Genomic DNA, 22812 nt, shown 5'->3' with positions numbered 1-22812 from the left:
TCAAATAATAACATCCAATCAAATTAACGTTACTCTTCTCTGCGGGAATTCACTAACTGTCCGTAATTAAGCCAACAGTAGCTGCTCATTCGTTTTTTTCGGGAAAAAATGGCTAAATGGTCAAAAAACAGATAAGGCCCACGTCCATAAGGAACACATACCACTTCTGCTGTAGACTGGCTACTACCATAAGTACTATACCTCACCTGCGATGACACAAGTTGTTCTGCTTCACGAGCACAATCAATCGCATCAGCACAGAATTCTACATGTTGTTGTTAGACCCAGCTAGCAGGAACACTGACAAGGTGGGTGAATCATGGATGGGCAGGGGGCCGAAAAGGCTAGGGCGGGTGGTACTGCTCCTTAGCCTGGAAAGCCACGCAATCAGACATGTGTCTTGGTGAGGTGTGTTGTCCGGGGGAATGCGAAGGGGGTTGTGGGGGTGTCTTGGGGGCCGGACAACAGACATGACATGGACCATCGAAGAGGGCAAATATGATGAGAACTACATTCATTTGGGTTCACTTACACTACCATTCAAAAGTTTGGGGTCACTTAGAAATGTCCTTGTTTTTGAAAGAAAAGCACATTTTTTGTCCATTAAAATAACATCAAATGATCAGAAATACAGTGTAGACATTGTTAATGTGTAAAATGACTATTGTAGCTGGAAACGGCAGATTTTTTAAATTGAATATCTACATAGGCCCATTATCAGCAACCATCACTCCTGCGTTCCAATGGCAAATTGTGTTAGAATCCAGGTGTATCATTTTAAAAGGCTAATTGATCATAGAAAACCCTTTTGCAATTATGTTACACATCTCTGAAAACTGTTGTCCTGATTTAAAGAATCAATAAAACTGGCCTTCTTTAGACTAGTTGAGTATCTGGAACATCAGCATTTGTGGGTTAATTACAGGCTCAAAATGGCCAGAAACAATAACTTTCTTCTGAAACTCGTCAGTCTGTTCTTGTTCTGAGAAATTAAGGCTATTCCATGTGAGAAAATTCCAAGGAACTGAAAATCTTGACAACGCTGTGTACAACTCCTTCACAGAACAGCGCAAACTGTCTCTAACCAGAACAGAAGAGAGAGTGGGAGCCCCGGTGCACAACTGAGCAGGAGGACAAGTACATTAGAGTGTCAGTTTGAGAAGCAGATGCCTCACAAGTCCCAACTGGCAGCTTCATTAAATAGTAACCGCAAACACCCAGTCTCAACGTCAACAGTGAAGAGGCGACTCCGGGATGCTGGCCTTCGAGCAGAGTGCCAAAGCCAAAGAAAAAGCCATCTCTCAGACTGGCCAATAAAAAAAAAAGATTAAGATGTGGAAAAGAACACAGACACTGGACAGAGGAACTCTGCCTAGAATGATAGGGAGACATAGTGGAGTGGTAACGTGCGTGCAAGCAGTTGCTTCCGACGCCACTTGGGTACACTGCAGCGCAGCATCCACTGAGAGGCTCTTGCTGCCAAGGGAATGCCTGACAGCTTGAAAGATGTTTTGGACACTACAGTGAAAATGGTTAACTTTGTTAAAGCAAGGCCCCTGAACTCTCGTGTATTTTCTGCACTATGCAATGAAATGGGCAGTAACCATGTAACGCTTTTACAACATACAGAAGTGTGCTGGTTATCAAGGGGCAAAGTATTGACACTTTTTTAAATTGAGAGACAAGCTCAAAGTTTTCTTTACTGACCATGATTTTCACTTGTCTGACCGCTTGCATGATGACGAGTTTCTCACATGACTGGCCTATCTGGGTGATGTTTTTTCTCGCCTGAATGATCTGAATGTGCGCAACAAAATTGAGGCTTTGATTAAGAAGTTGGAGCTCTTCTCTGTCTGTATTAACAAGGGCAACACACAGGTCTTTTCATCATTGTATGATTGTTTGTGTGCAGTTTCGCAGGTACTTTCCCGAAGCAGATGACACAAACAACTGGATTCCTTATCCCTTTCATGCCCTGCCTCCAGTCCACTTACTGATATCTGAACAAGAGATCCTCATCGAAATTGCAACAAGCGGTTCTATGAAAATMTAATTTAATCAGAAGCCACTGCCAGATTTCTGGATTGGGCTGCGCTCAGAGTATCCTGCCTTGGCAAATCGCGCTGTTAAGACACTGTTGACCTTTGCAACCACGTACCTATGTGAGAGTGGATTCTCGGCCCTCACTAGCATGAAAACTAAACACAGGCACAGACTGTGTGTGGAAAATGATTTAAGACTGAGACTCTCTCCAACACAACCCAACATTGCAGAGTTATGTGCATCCTTTCAAGCACACCCTTCTCATTAACCAGGGATGAGTTATTCACAATTTTTAATGAACAAATAACGTTTTACATGTAAGATGGCTAAATAAAGAGCAAAATTATTGATTATTATTATATTATTATTTGTGCCCTAGTCCTATAAGAGCTCTTTGTCACTTCCCACGAGCCGGGTGTGACAACTCACACTCATTCTTATGTTTAATAAATGTATCGTATAGTGTGTGTGTGGCAGCCTTACAATGATGGCAAAAAACAACATTTGAGAGTGCGCTGACCCTGGTGCTGYAGGGGGTACGCAGCTGGAGGTTGAATGTTTGAAGGGGTACGGGACTATAACAAGTTTGGGAACCACTGGTGTAGGCCTATGCAACTGTTGGCCTAGTGAAAAATTWATTAATTCACTGTCTTTGGCATCACTGTTGTGTTGATTGATTAAACCTAGGCAGCCGAGCCAGGCCGAGTTTGAATATAAGCCAAATTTGATCACATTCACATTTTGTACTCACACAAACAAATGGACTTTAAATACATTTTTATGAATTCGTTTACCAGATGGACAGGACGTATAGGCTGTATGCAGCTGCTGCTGTTAGTAGCCTACAGTTGATCAGACTGAGAATGGTCTTATTTTCATCGCATACAGCATGTCAATATCACTAATGTTTAGGTGCAGCCTAGGCTGCTATAGCATTTATGTTACGAGTATTTTCTTGTGTCTGTCGGGAGTCATTCCGTTTGCTAAATAAATATTGGAGAAAAGTGGAAAGCGCCCTCTGCGTCAACCTCCACTGGGCTCAGATGTCAATACATTGTCTATTCCATGTTGGTTCAATGTYATTTTGTTGAAATTACGTGGACACAATGTTGATTTAACCAATGTGTGCCCAGTAGGCTTTTTTTTATATAACTTTTAATGGATGGTGCGATGGAAGCTATGAAATCATTTTGAATTTATTTCTGCATCCCAGAGAAGACGTTAGAAACGTCCATATTCTCAGCATGTAAAGAATCGTAACGTGCAATTACCTCTGCAAGCTCCTTGTAGTTGCCCTTGTTTCCCTCTCATTGTGCCAACTCTTACAGCCAAAAATGCAGTATTGTCGATAAGCTGCTTGAGAACATCCCTGTTTCACCTTCTCGTACTTTGAATATGCAGACCTTCATCCATTACATGATCGATGTGGCTTTTTCCCAGAAGCTTGAATCTGATGTGGGCAATGAAAGGGGTTTTTCAACAAAAAATCCACTACGTTGTAGTTGGCYTTCGTCGTTCTGGCAGAGAAAACTGCACTCTGCTAGCTAGCTACTTGCCACTGAAGTTGGCAAGGCAAATGTAAATAAATTACACTAATGCGWCACAAATATAAAGTTCTAAAACCAAGAAAACAATATATCATCTACCTCCTCCGTCACCTGTAGTGTGAACAAACTAATTTGAATTGAATAATATCCTAAAAACTATCTCAATCTCAATCTATCCAATAATGTCACCAACTCACAAAAATCACACATGCGTAGTCCTAGGTTCATTCTCTGATCCTTTGATTGGATGGACAACATGTTAGTTCATACTGCAAAAGCTTTGATTGGTTGGAGGACGTCCTCTGGAAGTAGGGTCATAGAGGAAGGCTGTGCTTCTCTGGTCTCTTAAACCCCTCACACCTGAGAGAGCTGGACTTGAGTATAGAAAGGAGTGAAGCTTTACCATGTACTGTAGGTCTATGGAAGGGGGTGAGGAGCACGATCCTCCTAGGTTTTGTATTGAAGTCAATGTAGCCAGAGAAGGCTAGAAAATAGCTGTGCTGAGACTACACTATGGTGCTACCCTTGAGGGTACTGTTGAGACTACTGTAAACATTCATTGCAAAAGTGTGTTTTAATCAGGTATTTGGTGACATATTTAGTATAGTTTTATCTGAAGGGATAATTTTTCTAAAATTCCTCCCCTTTCTTCCTCTGAGGAGCCTCCACTGGTTTGTGTGAGTGTGAGTGTGTGTGTGTGTCAATGTGTGTGACTGTACATAGACTAGCTGGGTTGGGGCCTTCTCTGCCTGACACTGTTTAATAACAAAGTCACTAGCAGGGAAAAGTGTTTTAGTTTCTCTCTAAGCTCTTTCMCTCTGTCTCTACCCTGGCGCTGAAACAGAGTGCCCAGAGGGCTCCTTTGGCGCTGGCTGCAGACGCAGGTGCCAGTGTGCCAATGAGGCGGCCTGTGAGCATATGGGTGGAGCCTGCACCTGCCTCCCTGGTTGGACAGGCACCTACTGTGAAAAACGTAAGTGTGTGTTGGATAACCAATTAGAGTATGGTTGTGTATGTACTGTATGTGAAGAATGCCCACATGATATGTTTGGAATGTGACTGTGTGTGTGTGTGTGTGTGTGTGTGTGTGTGTGTGTGTGTGTGTGTGTGTGCGCGTGCATGTGTTTCGATGTGCCGTTTGTGCAGCGTGCCCTGAAGGATTCCATGGGCTGGAGTGTCAGCTGCAGTGTCAGTGTTCTAATGGGGGGAGATGTGATCACCTGACAGGGGCCTGCCACTGTCCAGACGGCTGGGTCGGATCACAATGCAACACCAGTGAGTCCTATTGGCCTATTCACCCATCCATCCATCCATCCATAGAATTTCTGTAGCCGCTCAAAAAAAGAAAAGAGAAACTGATAAACAGGTGGAAGTAGATTAAATGAAGCTATTTCTCTCTGTGTCTGGTGCATTAATACCCATGTTCCTCGTTTGTATGTGGCATTGCATGTTCCCCTGGATCAACATATTCATTTTTCAGTTCAACTGGTAACGGGGCAGGAGCAGGGCCCATTCCAAAGAAGCGTGTGTATGTTTTTTTGTGTGTGTGTGTGCGTGTGTGTGTGTGTGTGTGTGTGCGTGCGTGCATACGTATGTGTGTGTTTCCTGCAGTAGTGCCTGTATTGTGTGGAGCTGAGCATTTCCAAAACTCTGTCACGACACTCTTTGTATCTGTGTACAGTTACAGTACAGTGCCTTCAGAAAGTATTCAGACCCCTTGACTTCAATTTTTGTTATGTTACAGCTTTATTCTCAACTTGATTAAATTGTTTTTTTCCTTCCTCAATCTACACACAATACCCCACAATGACAAAGCAAAAACAGGTTTTTAGAAAATGTTGCGAATTTATTAAAAATAAAACAACTGAAATATCACATTTACGGAAGTGTTCAGACCCTTTACTCAGTACTTTGTTGAACCACCTTTGGCAGCGATTACAGCCTTGAGTCTTCTTGGGTATGACGCTACAAGCTTGGCACACCTGCATTTGGGGAGTTTATCCCATTGTTCTCTGCAGATCCTCTCAAGCTCTGTCAGGTTGGATGGGGAGCGTTTCTGCACAGCTTTTTTCAGGTCTCTCCAGAGATGTTCGATTGGCTTAAAGTTCGGACTCTGGCTGGGCCACTCAAGGACATTCAGAGACTTGTTGGAAACTTCTTCCATTTAAGAATGATGGTGTTCTAGGGGACCTTCAATGCTGCAGACATTTTTTGGTACCCTTTCCCAGATCTGTGCCTCGGCACAATCCTGTCTCGGAGCTCTATGGACAATTRCTTTGYTCTCATGSCTTGGTTTTTGCTCTGACATGCACTGTCAACTGTMGGACCTTATGTAGACTGTAGCCTTTCTAAGTCATATCCAATCAATTGAATTTACCACAGGTGGACTCCAATCAAGTTGTAGAAACATCTCAAGGATGATCAATGGAGACAGGATACACCTGAGCTAAATTTCGAGTCTCGTAGCAAAGGATCTGAATACTTATGTAAATAAGGTATTTCTGTGTTTAATTTGTAATACATTTCTAAAAACCTGTTTTCACTTTGTCATTGTAGGGTATTGTGTGTATTGCTGAGGAAATGTTTTTATTTCATCCATTTTAGATTAAGGCTGTAACGTAACAAAATGTGGATTAAAAGTCAAGGGGTCTGAAACTTTCCGAAGGCACTGTATCTTATGTCTGTTTTTGTTCCCCCTAACATTCTGCACCCTGCTCCTGTTGTAGCATGCCAGGCGGGGTGGTTTGGAAGTGGGTGTCAACACACCTGTGAGTGCTGTAATAATGCCAGCTGTGACCCTGTGAGCGGGCAGTGCCAGTGTATGCCAGGCTGGACRGGCGCCAGCTGTGAGAAAGGTACTGTCAGTGTGCGTGTGCGTGTGTGAGTGTGAGTGTGCGTGTGAGTGCATGTGCATGTGCAGCGGTTTCCCCTGTATTCATTTAGCAGCAGTGAACTATTAAATAATGAAACAGGATAAAATATAGCAATGCTAATGATAACCATCTTCTCATAGATGGAAAGGCTTTCCCAAATACTTTCTCCATTAAATGTTAACTAGCTACAAAGTAGCGTATGCCTACCTGTCAGAATAATATCATGATTATCTGCATCAATTTAGTGGGCATTAGTTTTGTGAACTCCATCACGTGTGCTACAGAACCGCTGCTAACCAGACAACAGTGCTAGGTGCATGCTCACTTGCGTTAAAGTGTAACTACACTCCAAAATAWTTAAAACATTCTTAGATTTTTTCCCACGTCTCAAAAGTGGTCTCCTGATGCCGTTTAAGCATTGTTGTGGACTTAGAACTTCTATACATTTTTACTTTTAGATTCAAACTAGAAGCACAGAGAGCGTCATTTTGAATTCATGAATTTGCATGTTTTATTAATCTACTGTATTTGAAGTCATGTCCCCCAGTCCTTCACCTTTCCTAAATAAGTATATTAACACTCGTACAGTGGAGACAAATGATTGGATCCCTTGATAAAGATGAGCAAAAAATTATATATATGTTATACTAATACAATTACTTGGAGAAAAAGACAAGTAATAAATAAAATAAAAACTCCAAAAGATACAGGTCCATATGATTGAATGCCCTGTTTTCAATACTCCAGGTCCCTCACCTTGCAAGGATAACTGAGCCGTCTTCCACGATTCCATGCACTCTACACGTGAGCACTCGCGACACTCAAAGCACAGTAGTCTATTTAAATTCACAATATACCATTCTGATCTTTTGAAATGCATTTTCTTAGTTTCATAATGTTCCGTAAGACATGCCTAAACAAATTAATAATGGATGATCTTTGTGATGGTGTCCATGTTCCGGAACATATTTTTTAAACCTCCCTCTTTGGGCTGGATGTGTGAATGTGTAGTTCATGCATGCATAATCTATGAGCAGAATTTGAGCAGAATTTTACCTCAATTAGCCATGAAATCCCTAGTTTGAAGCAACTGTTTTTCTGGAACCTATTCTGCGCCATTTTACCTACATTTTCCCCCAGGTAGGCCAGCCTAGCAATTCGAGTTCAACCAATGAGTTTCAGCACCTCACCATATGAGTGACAGCTACAGTAACAATATGCACATGATCCACCCACAGCAGAGAGAGAGAGAGAAATTACGTGGTGCACAGTGCACATATCTTGCAGAGTACACAATTTTCAGGGACCACTTTTTGCTCGTGAGCACTACTTTCTGAACTACTGGCTAAAAAGTATACAAAAGTATACTAATAAAATGCTATTGTGTTGAAATACATTTCCTTTCATATTCTAATGTTACCTTCATAAACAACTAAAGCAGTATTATTGTGATGAAATGTATTTATTAGACTGCTAGAATGTTAACATCAAAACGATGTTTCATTTGCTTAGAACCGTGGTATCGAGGCCCGGCATTTTAAGTGTTAAAAAAAGTGTAATTTGAGAGCAAAAACCTGAAAAAACTGGGGAAGATCCGTAACCTGAACAACCCACCTCTCCCCTCCCTTTCTACCACTGATAAAATATTTTTTTTGTGGAAACACTTATGTGTGCATGCATGCATTCATGCACACACTTCCAGGCATGTTTGTGAAAGAGAGTCCATGCATGTGTGCGTGGGTGACAGAGAATGTATTATTTTGCCTCCAGTAACCCACAGGCAAAATTGGGAAGTCCATTTGAAAAGTGGACTATGCTTAACTGCTATTCAATACTCCACATCTGTACACTTCATTCCCTTACCTTCCCTGCAACAAGCCCCATTAAGGAAGAGCATCCCTAATGCTAGGTAATGGAGCATTTTCCCCCCTTTCTAACCACTGCACTCTGAATCACTACCCTCTGTCTCCTGCTCACAGCGATGTGTATCTCTCTTTCAGAATGTCTAGAAGGCTTCTATGGGTCAGACTGCCTGCATCACTGCCTGTGTCAGAATAGTGGTGTGTGTGATCGTTTCTCTGGGGGATGCTCGTGCCCCAACGGGTGGACCGGGGTGGCCTGCGAACTGGGTAAGTGATGGATCAACCAACAGGACCAAAAGGGAAATAAGGGGGGTTAGGAGATTTGCAATGCACTTAGGCCCTGTAACAAAGGTTAATGCAGTAACGCAGTACATTTTTACTGTATAGTGTCATAAAACTGGTTAATGTAATAACTTGACGGAGAACTTGACAGAGAACTTAGCCCCGGTGTTTGACAAATTAATGTAATAAGTTATCACGTTATTGGCAGTTATCCAGTGGTTATGACAATATCAGGTGAGTAACAACATTTTAATGAATTATACAATAACTTTAACAGATCATGTAATAATATACCATAATCACTGTCTTTATGATTCATTTAATTAATTTCAAGCGTCATGGCTTTTCATGTCTTTGGGGCAGAACAAAATGTGTTGGGCAGGTGTTAATATGATTTGGTGTGGAAGAGTCAAGAGAGCCTGGCAACACTGAATAGCTTCTGTTGAGATATTCCTTAGATGAAAAGTGGACAAAAATCGATACTGAATAACCTGGATTCAGGGTAAGGACTTTATTATCATTGTCTCAAGCGCATCAATTAGCTGCATAACAAAAAAACTATGTAGGCACATAAAATGGATAATCTTGATAAAAACGCCTTATTGTTCATTGTTTTGTAATATGAGAGGACAAAGCTCAACACTAATTTGATTATGAAAATGACATTTGCCCGTTTTGTAAATAACTCTACCTACAAAAATGAAAGGCAGCTTTGCAGAAAAAAACATTTAACAAACTGCAAGGTGTAAAGGCTTTATATGGCACATAAAGTCTTCATACACACACTTAACAAATCTTCACATTGAAAAAAGGGTAAGGCTTTTTATCAGTAAGATGAATTTGTGGTAAATCTTTTGGTATTAGGTAACTACTTCTCACAGTCAGAGCAGTGGTAAGGCTTCTATCCAGGTTGTATCCGCTGGTGTACTTTTGAATGATATTGTCCAGCAAATCTAGCTACAAAATCAGAGCAGTGGTAAGGCTTATCTCATGTGTGTATTTGCTTGTGAAGTTTTGCGTTGTTACGATAAGAGAAACTATTAACGGTGTCAGAGCAGTGGTAAGGCTTCTCTCCTCTGTGCATTTGCTTGGGATGTTTTAAGACGCTCAATTGAGACTTCCCACAATCAGAGCACTTCCCACAATCAGAGCAGGAATAAAGCTTCTCTCCAGAGTGTGTTTTCATGTGTCTTTCAAGATGTGATGAGAACTCTTCTCACAATGTGGGCAGTGGGGAGACCTCTTAGGTTTGTGAATTTCCTGGTTTTGCTCTTTGGATGCAGAAGCTGGCTGAACTTTGTCAGAGGCGTAAGGTTGTTCTCCTGTGGGAATTAAAACAGAAGAATAAGCTGAAACAAGTGGCTAAGAATCAACTTATTTCACTGATTTAATGAATAAAGTCATATGTGTAACATGAGAATTCTACCTCTCAATTTGAAAAGGGAGAGACTAATTTGTGGAAAATGTTAACCCCCTCTTACAATGTGCTCTTACCATGAAAAAACAAAAGACTCAGTCTTCTCTTCATCATCTCCCCCTTTTAATGTTGACGTTCAAATCCAGTGTTGGACTGTATTCTTCCAGCTTCACTGATGCCACCTCTGGATCCTGGACCTGAAGTTGTCTCTCCTTTGTGAATGACATCAGAATAGCAAGTCAGTTGGTGCTATGTACAAATCAATGCTTTTAAGTAAGCTGTACATGACAAAAGGGAGAACAAAACCAATCATATGTTGTCATTTCTTACCATGTTCAGTTAGCTAAACACTAATTTCACAAGACTTGKTACTGTCTGAGTAAACTCCAGACAGCCATACACTGAATAATACAAATAGTAGCATTGACAATGTTGATGCCYAACCATGCAGGTCTCCATGCTGTGAAATAACATCTCACACAATTGGTCACCTTGACAATTAAACCTTTAGTCTGTCCTAAAACTATGCCATGGAGAATCCAGTAGATGATGGTTCTGGGTTACACAATGAGAGATGAAAACTTGAGAACACCAAACAACTTTAGATGAAACTTGCTCTCACCATGGTCCAATACTCCGATCTTTTCCTCATTCACTTAATCTTTAATGTTAATATTCCAACCCGTTGTTTGACTGCAGAGGTTGCTTTCAGTGTGTTGCTTACATGTGTACTGATGTAGCYCTCTCATAATTGCCTCTTGTGCACAACGTCGTCTTTCATCACTCAACTTTTTCAAGACAGAGACGACATGTTGTTCAAAATGGTCACAATTCTGCTGCAATTCAGTTCTTTCTGAAAAGTCTAGTACGTCGAACATGTTCTCCTGCAAGGCAGCTGAATCAATGACCTTGTCCTCCTGGCGTTTACTTTTGTGGCCTCCTGAACGCTGCTCCTCGTCTTAATTTTTAATGATGACATTCAGCTCCAATGTTTTACTCGTCTTCCAGGTTCACTGATGCCATCTCTGGGACCTGCTGTAAGCCTACACCAAGGGCCCCATTGTCACAATCAGGACTCAGTGACTCAGTTCTCTTTATCTGCTTGCTAGAGCTAGATATAAAAGTCTCTAGATAGAATAAGTCCTAAATAGAAGTCAGAGTTCAACCTCCTGGTCTCCCCTGTGTGTGCCACTCCCCCTCCCATTGAACTGTATGTAATGTATGAGCACATTTCGAACAACGTCTGCAATAAGTGCTGTGGGGCTTACACACACACAGAAGGAAAGGTTGTGGTAGATGTAACGCATCTCACAGCTCTTATAATCGGAGCATTTATGTCAACGTCTCTGAACGATCTATTTAGATAATCAACTGACGACTGGATCACATTTCTCTCTCTTTCCCACTGCTATGTGTCCCATTCTCTCTGTGTCTCGTTTTATCATTCCTCTCTCCCCTACCTATCTTTCTCTCCCTCCTCTTTAGCTCTCCTCCCTTCCTCCTCTCTCTTCCTCCCTCTTTCTCTCAAATCAAATCAAATGTTATTTGTCACTCTTCTTTAACAACAGGTATAAGCTAACAACGAAATGCTTACTTCCCAACAGTATAGAAATATAACAACATGAGGAATAAATACACAATGAGTAACGATAACTTGGTTAGATACATTGTACCGAGTTGATGTGCTGTGGCACGAGGTAACAGATATGTACATACAGGTAGGGATAAAGTGACTAGGCAACAGCTGTGCAGTAGCAGAGAAAACACTATGACTTATTTTACGAGTCCTTCTTGTCTTCCTCCTTCCTGTCTCCCTTTCTCTAGTTCACTCTACCTATTTGTATATAATGTATGTTAACTCTGTGTAAACTCCTGTCTGTATTCTGTCTCTAAATGTTGTCTATCACTAGCAGTACCATATCACAAAGTGACATTTTGAGTATGTGTAAATGTACTTGGTGATTCTGATTCTATCCCCAGAGTGTGCCCATGGCTGGTTTGGGGCGGACTGTGCTCAGCCCTGTGCGTGTCTGAACAGTGGTGTGTGTGACCGTCGCAGTGGAGAGTGCAGCTGTGGCCCAGGCTGGGTAGGACAGCACTGTCAGACAGGTAAGGAACAAGAATCTTAAACATGTTGCCCTAAGACCTGTACTTTCTTGTACTCTGACCTGACTAACTAAGTGTGTATGTGTGTGTTTTAGTACGTCGTGTCAATGTTGTTGCATGTGTATTTATATGTGTGATCAGGGTTGGGTTGTAACAGATTATATATAAATCTGGATTACATCATCCGATTACAAAAATGAAGTAACTGTAATCAACCTGGATTACTTAAAAAGAAATGTGTACTCAGATTAGTTACATTCTTAAAAACATCTGATTTAATCTAAACTTAGTCAGAATTTCAGTTGTTTAGCGCACCCTCAATACTTGTCACATGTTCTCATCTCAGCAAGATTCCGTTGTCCTGCTAATCACCCATCAAGGGTGGATGGCTTCTTTTGTATTCAGACTGGTTGAATGAATAGGTGGCTTCCAAGACATTTCTACATGGCCCACTGGTCAATCAGAGAGTTGTCTGGACTCCACAGGGTTCCTTCTTGCTGCTTTGTAGCCTATTTACAGTTCAATTTCACTCTCCTTTGTGTGCTCGAGTAGTGGGAGAGAAAAATGCTTTCTGGTTGCACAACATTTCAAAATGCAATCGTGGGAAAAACATTGTTTCAAGCAAACCAATGTTGCTACTGTTGAAGAGAAAACTGTCTCAGCTTTCTGTAGGTCTATATTTTATTCATCAACTCTTATTGAGGGAAGGACACTTACGCCGGCCATTCAGTYAGTTCATAAACCTGTACATGAAATGTATGGTTAGATATTAATTACACAGCTAACTATCAGCCAAATTACCTTCTCAGGTATTGCCAGATGTGATATTCCCACCAACGAGCACTTGGTGGGCAGAGTAATGACTCTGCGGTGTAGCAGATCTGCCTGTCGGCTAAACAGATAGAGGGCCCACGACAGGATGCTTTCACTCATTGAGCAGCCGCTCTCATCCCGCTGGTGAGACTTTTTTCACACTGCAGCTGCCCCTTGGGGCAAGCCGCTTTACTCAGCGTCAAGCCAGGGGCATGCCTGCTCCCCATCACAGATTATTATATTTTCTATATATTGGATGTCATGGCAAAAGCATGAAAACATGTTTTTGGAGAAGTACTTTAAATGATTAGTTGTGGGCAAAAAAAATTCAGGATCTGGGTCCACAGGTGACAACAAATAAATGAAATCAAATTGTATTGGTCATACACAACTGGCAGGCTTCTCACACACTGCAATGGTGACAAAAGTGAACAATCAATGAGGGGCAGTAAATATAGTAATACTACAAATAATAAAAAGAAAACACTAAAGAAACATGCTAATAAAATAGAATAAGATCAAAAAAGACAAGGTTTATTCATGCGCATAGTGAGTGGGGTAGAATGAGAAAATACAGTGCATTAGTAGCAGCATAGTTAAAATGATGAGTATGTACAGGAGTTAAGGTAACATGACTATTGCAGTGGTCTGGTACACTATAGTAATTCCAGTGTGTACAGAATATGAATAAGGCTAAGTGTGTGGTAGAGTGTAGTAGTCAGCCCGGGGGTTCAGCTGTTGAACAGTCTTTTGGCTTGGGAGAAGAAGCTGGCTTTGAGCCTGATGGTCAGACTTGATGCTCCGGTACAGTTCTCCCCTGCACACCTTCTTGGCCCCCTTTACAGACAGAAACCTAACCTACAAAGTGAGATAAGTATGATAAATGACACTGTTAACATATTTCCCTCCCCCACCCCCTATATTTTATATTCATTTATTGTGACAGTTGGTAAAGAAACTGTGAGACAGATCAAAGTTTGTCACGTGCGCCGAATACAACAGGTGTAGACATTAGTGAAATGCTTACTTTTACAGGCTCTAACCAATAGTGCAAAAAAGGTATTAGGTGAACAATAGGTAGGTAAAGAAATAAAACAGTAAAAAGACAGGCTATATACAGTAGCGAGGCTATAAAGTAGCGAGGCTACATACAGACACCGGTTAGTCAGGCTGATTGAGGTAGTATGTACATGTAGATATGGTTAAAGTGACTATCCATATATGATGAACAGAGAGTAGCAGTAGCGTAAAAGAGGGGTTGGCGGGTGATGGGTGGGACACAATGCAGATAGCCCGGTTAGCCAATGTGCGGGAGCACTGGTTGGTCGGCCCAATTGAGGTAGTATGTACATGAATGTATAGTTAAAGTGACTATGCATATATGATAAACAGAGAGTAGCAGCAGCGTAAAAAGAGGGGTTGGGGGGGYSACACAATGCAAATAGTCCGGGTAGCCATTTGATTACCTGTTCAGGAGTCTTATGGCTTGGGGGTAAAAACTGTTGAGAAGCCTTTTTGTCCTAGACTTGGCACTCCGGTACCACTTGCCATGCGGTAGTAGAGAGAACAGTCTATGACTGGGTTGGCTGGCGTCTTTGACAATGTCAGATGACAGATATTTAATGTAAATGCCTTTTGTGTTAAAGTTGTGTGTGTGCTTACAAGTTGCTCCTGGACGTCAGCATGGTCTCTAGTAGCTCCAGGTCTTGCCGGTCCTTCAGCAGTAAATGGATGACCTCAGGCAATGACAAATCTCCAACCGACCCATTGGCCTGGAGAACAGTCATTGTCACACTCCTGAAAACAATTGCAGARGATGATGTTTAAGGCTACAGCAAATAGAAATATGCAAGATGTTACGTTCTTAGCTGCTTGCCTACTACAAGCTGGGTCCTTAGCTTTAGGTTTTCCTCAGTCAGTCTTCTCATTTCCAGACAGATACTTTGCATTTCTACCCTGAAAAAAAATAAAAAGGTTTTACTACATTACACTGGGACTACAACAATTATGTGAGCTGGGTTTTGCCATGGCACTAAATGAAAAACAAATCAGATTACATGAACAAATGGGCATGTTTCTCCTCTCAATGTAGATAGTCATATTCCAACATAATACAGGAAAGAAGATGCTTAAATTGAATCTGTCTCCAGAAGGGTTATTAGGTCTTCAGAAAGGTTTGAATGATCCTTGGAGAGAATTTTCAATAGCTTTGAGAGTGCATTGTGGAAAATTAGGGTAGCCTAGTGGTTAGAGCGTTGGGCTAGTAACCGAAAGGTTGCAAGTTCGAATCCCCTAGCTGACAAGGTACAAATCTGTCGTTCTGCCCCTGAACAAGGCAGTTAACCAACTGTTCCTAGGCCATCATTGAAAATAAGAATTTGTTATTAACTGACTTCCCTAGTTAAATAAAGGTAAAATAAAAAAATATCCCAAATCCAAATGTGTCACAGGTGAAATTGCATTTAAGCAATGTTTTTAAATTAGTTTAAAAACTATTGGTCCTTTCTTTTCTGGTTATTCAGGAACTCAAAAGTGAAAGAAAACAAACTTCTCAAAAACGGGACTAGAGCCCCCTCAAACCTACTTGTATTGCATTCAGTGCCAGCACAAGCTACATCTGTAACGGCTGTTGGAAGGAGAGGACCAAGGTGCAGCGTGGTACGTGTCCATATTTATTAAATGACCACTGACATAACAAAAATAACAAAGAATAACGACCGAAACAGTTCTGGCTGGTGCAGACACACAACAGGAAACAACTACCCACAAACACAGGTGGGAACAGGCTACCTAAGTATGGTTCTCAATCAGAGACAACGATAGACAGCTGTCTCTGATTGAGAACCACACACGCCAAACACAAAGAAATAGACAACATAGAACACCAGACATAGAATGCCCACCCCAACTCACGCACTGACCAAACCAAAATAGAGACATAAAAAAGGAACTAAGGTCAGGGCGTGACAACATCACAGATTTCTTGAAATTACAGGATACATTTGAGAGACATTTATATATAGCGTTCAATAACATTTGTTTTAAATTATATTTTGTTTTAAAACTACAACAAATAAGGAAAGCTGTACAAACAAGTCACATTTCTAAAGCATTTTGTAGTATAGTGTTCTTCTTTAGCTGGGCTTATCCTGAGATGTCCAAAAATGAACAGCTGTGGTTAATCAGCAGTTGGCACACAACAACACTGGAGATGTTTCCTTTCTTGGTYGTAACATCCCTCTGAGTGGACACGATTTGCAAGCAGCATGTTCCTGGATTGGATGGGGTTTTGCTCAAGGACCAATGGAATTGCCAAAAMGTACTTAACTTCACCCAACCGGGAACCTGCCACCATCTCTGCCGCTTCACTTGAAAAAACAAATACAGTATACCTTCATATTTAAAAAAAGATATACTCACATATATCTCTCTGTTATGCATGGGAATGTTTTGGAAAATATTTCCTAAATGAAATCTGATTTGCTGGGGTTTTTATAGTCTTTTATGTCCAAAAATTTAAAAAATGATTTGCTCAGAAAACTTGGGGGTCCAAATAAAATCACCCGTGTGCCAAATTCGGCCCACGGGCCATCATTTGGGAAACCCTGCCTTAAACTTTGTGAGTGCTATACAGTAGCATGTTTTTGCTTTTTACAATTTGTTTATGAGAGATATCATTTCTAAATTTATAGCTTAAACATTGTGAGTGTTAAATAGGCTAGATAGCACATCTTTCTTTTTGCGTTATTCACACAATTTGTTTGTAAGAAGAGACGTAGCATAGTTTATAGATTTATTTGAAAGGTTTAAGGCTATATTTGTCAGTTTCTCGCTCTGTTGATTTTGAATTTGTGTTAGCCTATTTGAAAGCTTACAGGCACTTTTTTTTGCAATTCTAATATCTTTATCATGTTGCCTTCTGTTCTCGTTTTTATTTATCAATAAAAGACAGTAATCGAAACAGTGGATGTGTTTGTGTATGCTTAATCATAACAACAGCGTAATTAATAAATCATGTTTTTTTTGTGGTGTAGCCTACAGAAGGCTATTGGCTCCAATCCAAGGGGGAAGCGCTCTGTCAAGCGGTTGAATATGAGAAGCCGCAGTGCAGACGAGAATAAGCACTTTGATGACAGCAGTTAAAAAATGTTCATGTTTTTTGTGCCCTACACAGCATGTGAGGCTGGCCTGTTTGGCCCAGGGTGTGAGGAGCAGTGTCGATGTAAACATGGGCCCGTGTGTGACCACGTCAACGGAGTGTGTGTGTGTCCTCCTGGCTGGAGGGGACCTCTATGTGACAGAGGTACGGTCAGATTGTTGACCTAGGATCAGATTAGCCTTTTAGATCATAATGAATGAGATTACATGGACACGGGGAGACCTGATCCTACATCAGCACTCCCACTCTGAGGCTACTATAAATGTACTGAACCTATTTATCACAAGGGCCTGTGCATACTGTAAATCATAAGCAACAGACCGCACGCATTGACTTAATTGAATGTACGTGATTTCCACATTCACCACAGCCTGTRTACCTGGCTCCTATGGGAAGGACTGTGTGCTACGTTGTAACTGTCCCCACGGCACTTCCTGCAACCACGTTTCCGGCGAGTGTGGCTGTCCCCCTGGATTCACTGGCAACGGCTGTGAGCAGAGTGAGTGACCTGTAACAGACTAGTCTAGCCTAGAAGCCAGAGGGTCAGGAGAGTAGAGTAACACAGAATGCTTCCTCCCTCCCTTGTTTCCTTGAGGTTAGCACCGATCTATAAGAGTCTTTGTGATACTTTCACCAATCCAACCATTTCAGATTTGTGATAACCCCAAGGAAGGATATGTTTTTGAACTATTAGTAAAAAGGGTCTGAGGTAGATATGCAGTATATGTATTGGGGTTGCTGAATGAAACGATAGTAAATATACCTACCGTTTCCTTATTACTACTACCCAACATGTAGGCATACCTTTTTGTGTAGCCTACTGAAGAAGTCCATATATCAGGATATTGTATGGGAATCAACGTGTGTTATGTGTTTCTCTGCCAGTATGCCAGCCTGGCACATATGGGCTGAACTGTAACCAGGTGTGCCAGTGCCCTGGCACCAACCAGCTATGCCACCCGGACACCGGCCTCTGCTACTGCACCCCTGGTTACCATGGTTACAACTGTGATCAAGGCAAGCACCCCCATCACACACATTAACGCACAGACACACACTTCCTGAACCAATGTCACAAAGGAAGTCCACTGTTGAAAGTTTAACTTAATATAGTCATAGGTAGGCCCAGGAGATTTTCCACAATGTGACCGGATCAGCAAACACCCTTGACCTTAGTTATGACCTCACCGGATTAGAAAATAACGTTGATGTTTAAACACAGCTAAGTCCTGTGTGTGTTTGGCTTGACAGAGTGTGACATAGGACGGTACGGCCCAAACTGCGAGCGGCTGTGCCAGTGTAGGAATGCTGGTGTGTGCCAGACCATCACAGGCACCTGCCAGTGCCTGTCTGGTTACATCGGAGCAGACTGCAACATCAGTGAGTGCCATCGTGTGCCAGGGGCATGGGCATATCCATAGGCTACATTTAGTTATTTACCAAGTACTTATTGTAACATTAAAATGGTAATTGTCATTCATTTTTCATCCTATAACACAAGCACTACCAAGTAACGTTTTGTATGGTCTCTCTTTCCCTACTCTTTTCCTCTGGTTCTACCAGCTTGCCCATCAGGGCGTTATGGGCAGGACTGTGCCAGGGTGGCGTTGTGTGGGGAGGGGGCACGGAGTGACCCAGAGACGGGCAGGTGTGTGTGCAAGGTCGGCCAGCGGGGAGAAGACTGTGGACAGGGTAATGCACACACTGTAACACACACAGTTGATTCCTGCTCCACAATGAGTGTCATATGTAGTAATCCATCCAGTCATGTTTTATTGACAATCTATGGTGTTTGTGTGCTTGTGTGCGTGCTGGTGCCTGCGTGTGTTTGTGCCTGTGTGTGTTTCTCAGGTTGTGCCCAGGGTTGGTATGGGGTGGACTGTGGCCAGCGCTGTAACTGCCGTAACAGTGGTGTGTGTGACCCAGTCTCTGGAGGCTGCACCTGCGGACTAGGCTGGACCGGACCCAGCTGTGACAGAGGTGACCTGACCAGACCTGGCTATAAATACTATTCTAAATCTTTAAATGACTTTGAACATTTGCTTTAGCCTGCCTGGAGTGCCAGGTGAGCATGGTTTGCACTTTTGCTTCAATTCTATAGGTTACATTGCAACAGGCAKCCTCAATCAAGCACAGACACATTATTTGAAATGATCTCAAATAWTATTTGAACCCAGGTCGTGACAACCATGGTCCTCACATTTCCCATTCTCCTCATTGTGTTGTGAATTGATGTGAAGACTCCATTTAAGTGCCCCTGATATCATGATGAGCCCACGACACGATTCCATTGCTTTCCCATTATACGGTGTGTGTTTCTGTTGCTCTGTCATTCAGAGTGCCCCCTAGGGAGTTACGGGGCCAACTGCAAACTGCGGTGTGATTGCAATAACAATGGGACGTGCAATAGAGTGACGGGAGAGTGCCGGTGTGACCCGGGATACTACGGTCACCTGTGTGAACACGGTAAGTCGGGTCCATTCAGTGCCTGCTGCTTTGAGTGGATCAATGAATCATCAAATTGATCATGTGACATAACTCCATTTTAAGAAATCAATGAATCAATGTATTTCGCTACACCCGCAGTAACATCTGCTGAAATATGTGTATGTGACCAATACAATTTGATTTGAATGTAGATACCACTGTTAGTATCAGAGTTTAGGTTTGAAGGGTTAGGTTCGGAGAGTGAGAAACGATATAAGAAAGCTATTCAAGGCGTTTTTTGAATGCTCTTTCTGATGTTCTAATGTTTTACTATCCTAACTTTCTGTTCTATGTTCTGTCTAGCCTGCCCTGCTGGTTTCCATGGCCACCGCTGTCAGTTCCAGTGTAAGTGTCGAGGCCACTCCCCCTGTGACCCCAGCACAGGGCACTGTCTTTGCCCTCCTGGTTACCATGGATACCGCTGTGAGAAAGGTGAGAAGGATTAAGTTGAGATTATGGTTAATTATGGACAATAATTAATAATTAATTAATTAATATTATGAATAATATTGTTGTAACTGCTGATAAAGTGTGACTGTTACATGCCCCAGTCATAATTAAGGCTAAGATGTTGTCTCCTGTGTCATGTGCTCCCCTCCCGCTCATTCCCTGTCACAGAGTGTGAGCAGCGTCGTTTCGGGGTGGGCTGCATCCAGTCATGTGACTGCGAAGGGGACACCCCATGTGACKCCATGACCGGCCGTTGTCTGTGCCCCCCAGGGAAGATGGGCACGCATTGCGACACAGGTAGTTGTTTGCTTCTTTTTATTTATCTAATATCTAAGTAGTATGGTTCATCAACATCTGTTTCCTCAACGACTATGGGGCGAGTCCTAACTTCCACTTAGTGTAAGTCCAATTTTCACTTAGTCTCTCACTAACATCAATGCAGTTAGACTTAAGTCAAAGTAAGGATTCACCCCTACAGGCCAAACAGCACCATAGTCTAAAAGTGTTCTCACGGTTCTTGTTTCCCTGTCTGGGCTTTGTCCAGATTGTCCAGTGAACCGCTACGGCCCGGACTGTTCTGAGAGCTGTGAGTGCAGGAACGGGGCGCGGTGTGACCCACGGAACGGCCGTTGCACCTGTCTACATGGCTGGATAGGACCCACCTGTCAGGATGGTACGTGTATTGATAAGGAAGAAGGGACAGAGCATGGACCAAAAGAATGAGGAAGTAGAATACTAGAATGGACATGAACCTTTCTATGATGGGATAAAGGTCAGKCATWTTGGCCATGTAGTTAGTCAACCATGGTTTGACAGTGCTGTGATAAGACAGAGTAAAATAATGAAWTTGAATAATTGATCTGCTATGTGCAAGTTATGTTCTMGTMTGCGACGGGTTTTGTACCCACGTGTATTATTTTGTATGTTTTGGTTTTCAGAGTTTTTTGAGCACTTATTAAACTGCTCCGTTTTATACCAAGTTCGAGCTCCTGCGCCTGACTTCCCTGCCACCAGCACGCACCCTTACACAAGTGCTATACAAACACAATAACATGTAAAGAGACATTTAAGATAATATCAAAGCAAACTTCCAACACACTTTACAATAAAGCAATGAAATGTTAGATAAAAAACAAGCAAGATGTAATAGGCGAAATAGATTACTAAAACAAAACAGAGTGAAAGCTGTTTTATAGGAATTCAGTCTAAAGCTAAGAGTGCTCTCTCTTCTCTCTCTGTCTTCTCGTCTGCAGGASGGTCCCTCYCGTCTCCACAGCTGGGCAACAGAAATCAAGAAAGGAATCACTCACACACTGTCCCAGTATAGCACCCCCTACTGACTGACCCCCAGCCTCATACACTGCGGCCTACTGGTCACTTCTAGAGATCACAGAGCTCAAAACTGAACTGAAGCACTCTCAAAACAACAACGGACTGTTTTGTACAGAGAAGGGAGTGCTATGGCAGGGCCTTGATGAACTAAAGGGACTTCTGAGCTGGAGATGCCATTTTGCAGAGTTGTCTAATCGCAGACATTGGAGTTCAAATAACACACTACACTTGACATCACAGGGATGACTGTCCTATATTTCATCTTACAGGGTGGACTCTTAAATGTACTCAAGAGTTAACAGACAGGGCACATTTTTTTTTTGCAGGCCCTGGATAAGAGGACATTTCCGGGTCAAATGTCAAAAAGGATAAAGTCATGCGAGGTTTACAGAATTATTTACTGTAAAATACAGTTGTTGAATATCATGTACCATGCTTAACAGTTGTGTATTTGTGTGTACATTGTGTATGTTGTGTGTATGTAAATGTGTTCATGTCTACAACTCAATCATGTTGTACGTATACTCACGATATGGRAGTACCTCATTGGAAGTAGTTATTTGTTTGAACACTGAGGAGATTTGTTTTACGCTCATACCATTTTTAAAAATGATTGTAGTTGTAGTCATCCTGACTGGCTTCTCCAAAAACAATAGGCTACTCACACGCATGGTCCATTTTATTTCAATCTTTGCAGCCACCAATGCACTARACAGACTCTTATGGCACAGTTGATTTATAAATAAGAAACAATTCAGGATCATTTTCATCTGAATGAAATGCTCTACAGTATTTGGAAAACCTGCACCAGGTGATGATGACTTGCACACAGGTCAATATGCCTTAGTCTACACACCTTATTTTACATGTATGTAGATACTATATGAAGTGACAGCTTCTCTGAGAAATGGAGGGAAAACTGTTTCAGTTTTCAATAAAAAAATATTGATTATATGTGTACTGCAAAACACAACGTTAATTACTAAATGTGGTCTAGACCGCATTTGCTACATATCAAGCAAATGTTAGCAAAGAGTAAAGGGGCCAGTCGTATGTCAAACCCTACAGATGCTATAGATTTACCTGATCCCAGATCTTTATGTACATTAGAAGACTCCTCTGACTGTATGGTGTAAGAGTCATTTTTAATGGTTTGCTAAAGCATATACAGGTATCACATTGACCATCTATATAGAACATATTTAAAAGTGTTAACTTGGTCATCGCCAGCTTGTGTCATCAAACTGCATAGTCAACTCATGTATGAAGTCAAGATATTCTACATTCTTCCCTGCATAAGCCTCTGTCACCATCTTCTGGTGGCTCTCCACATTACATATTGTGATCTGCCCAGCTTCATATATGAGGGCAGTTAGTTGTAGCCATAGTTAGAGGACTCTAGGTGGATATACACTACTGGTAAAAAGTTTTATTTCAAAGC

At 41.8% G+C, this 22812-nt stretch overlaps 1 protein-coding gene across 1 annotated transcript in view; it reads left to right on the top strand.

Annotated features, from left to right (window-relative positions):
• LOC111976271 (multiple epidermal growth factor-like domains protein 6) overlaps positions 1-22325 on the top strand; it is an 86939-nt gene extending 64614 nt beyond the window's left edge. Inside the window, exons 19-34 of the mRNA XM_024005055.2 lie at positions 4435-4563; positions 4737-4865; positions 6317-6445; positions 8464-8592; positions 12005-12133; positions 17118-17246; positions 17473-17601; positions 17988-18119; positions 18354-18482; positions 18666-18794; positions 18954-19082; positions 19440-19568; positions 19893-20021; positions 20208-20336; positions 20584-20712; positions 21293-22325. Of these exons, the coding sequence (XP_023860823.2) occupies positions 4435-4563; positions 4737-4865; positions 6317-6445; positions 8464-8592; positions 12005-12133; positions 17118-17246; positions 17473-17601; positions 17988-18119; positions 18354-18482; positions 18666-18794; positions 18954-19082; positions 19440-19568; positions 19893-20021; positions 20208-20336; positions 20584-20712; positions 21293-21366 (2012 nt within the window). The 3' untranslated portion in view covers positions 21367-22325. The remainder of the gene's footprint in view (positions 1-4434; positions 4564-4736; positions 4866-6316; positions 6446-8463; positions 8593-12004; positions 12134-17117; positions 17247-17472; positions 17602-17987; positions 18120-18353; positions 18483-18665; positions 18795-18953; positions 19083-19439; positions 19569-19892; positions 20022-20207; positions 20337-20583; positions 20713-21292) is intronic.
• Positions 22326-22812: the final 487 nt, after the last annotated feature.

This window comes from Salvelinus sp. IW2-2015, linkage group LG17 (genome assembly GCF_002910315.2).
Source record: "Salvelinus sp. IW2-2015 linkage group LG17, ASM291031v2, whole genome shotgun sequence".
In the NCBI taxonomy this organism is placed as follows: Eukaryota; Metazoa; Chordata; class Actinopteri; order Salmoniformes; family Salmonidae; genus Salvelinus; species Salvelinus sp. IW2-2015.
This window is presented reverse-complemented; position numbering and strand designations above follow the sequence as displayed.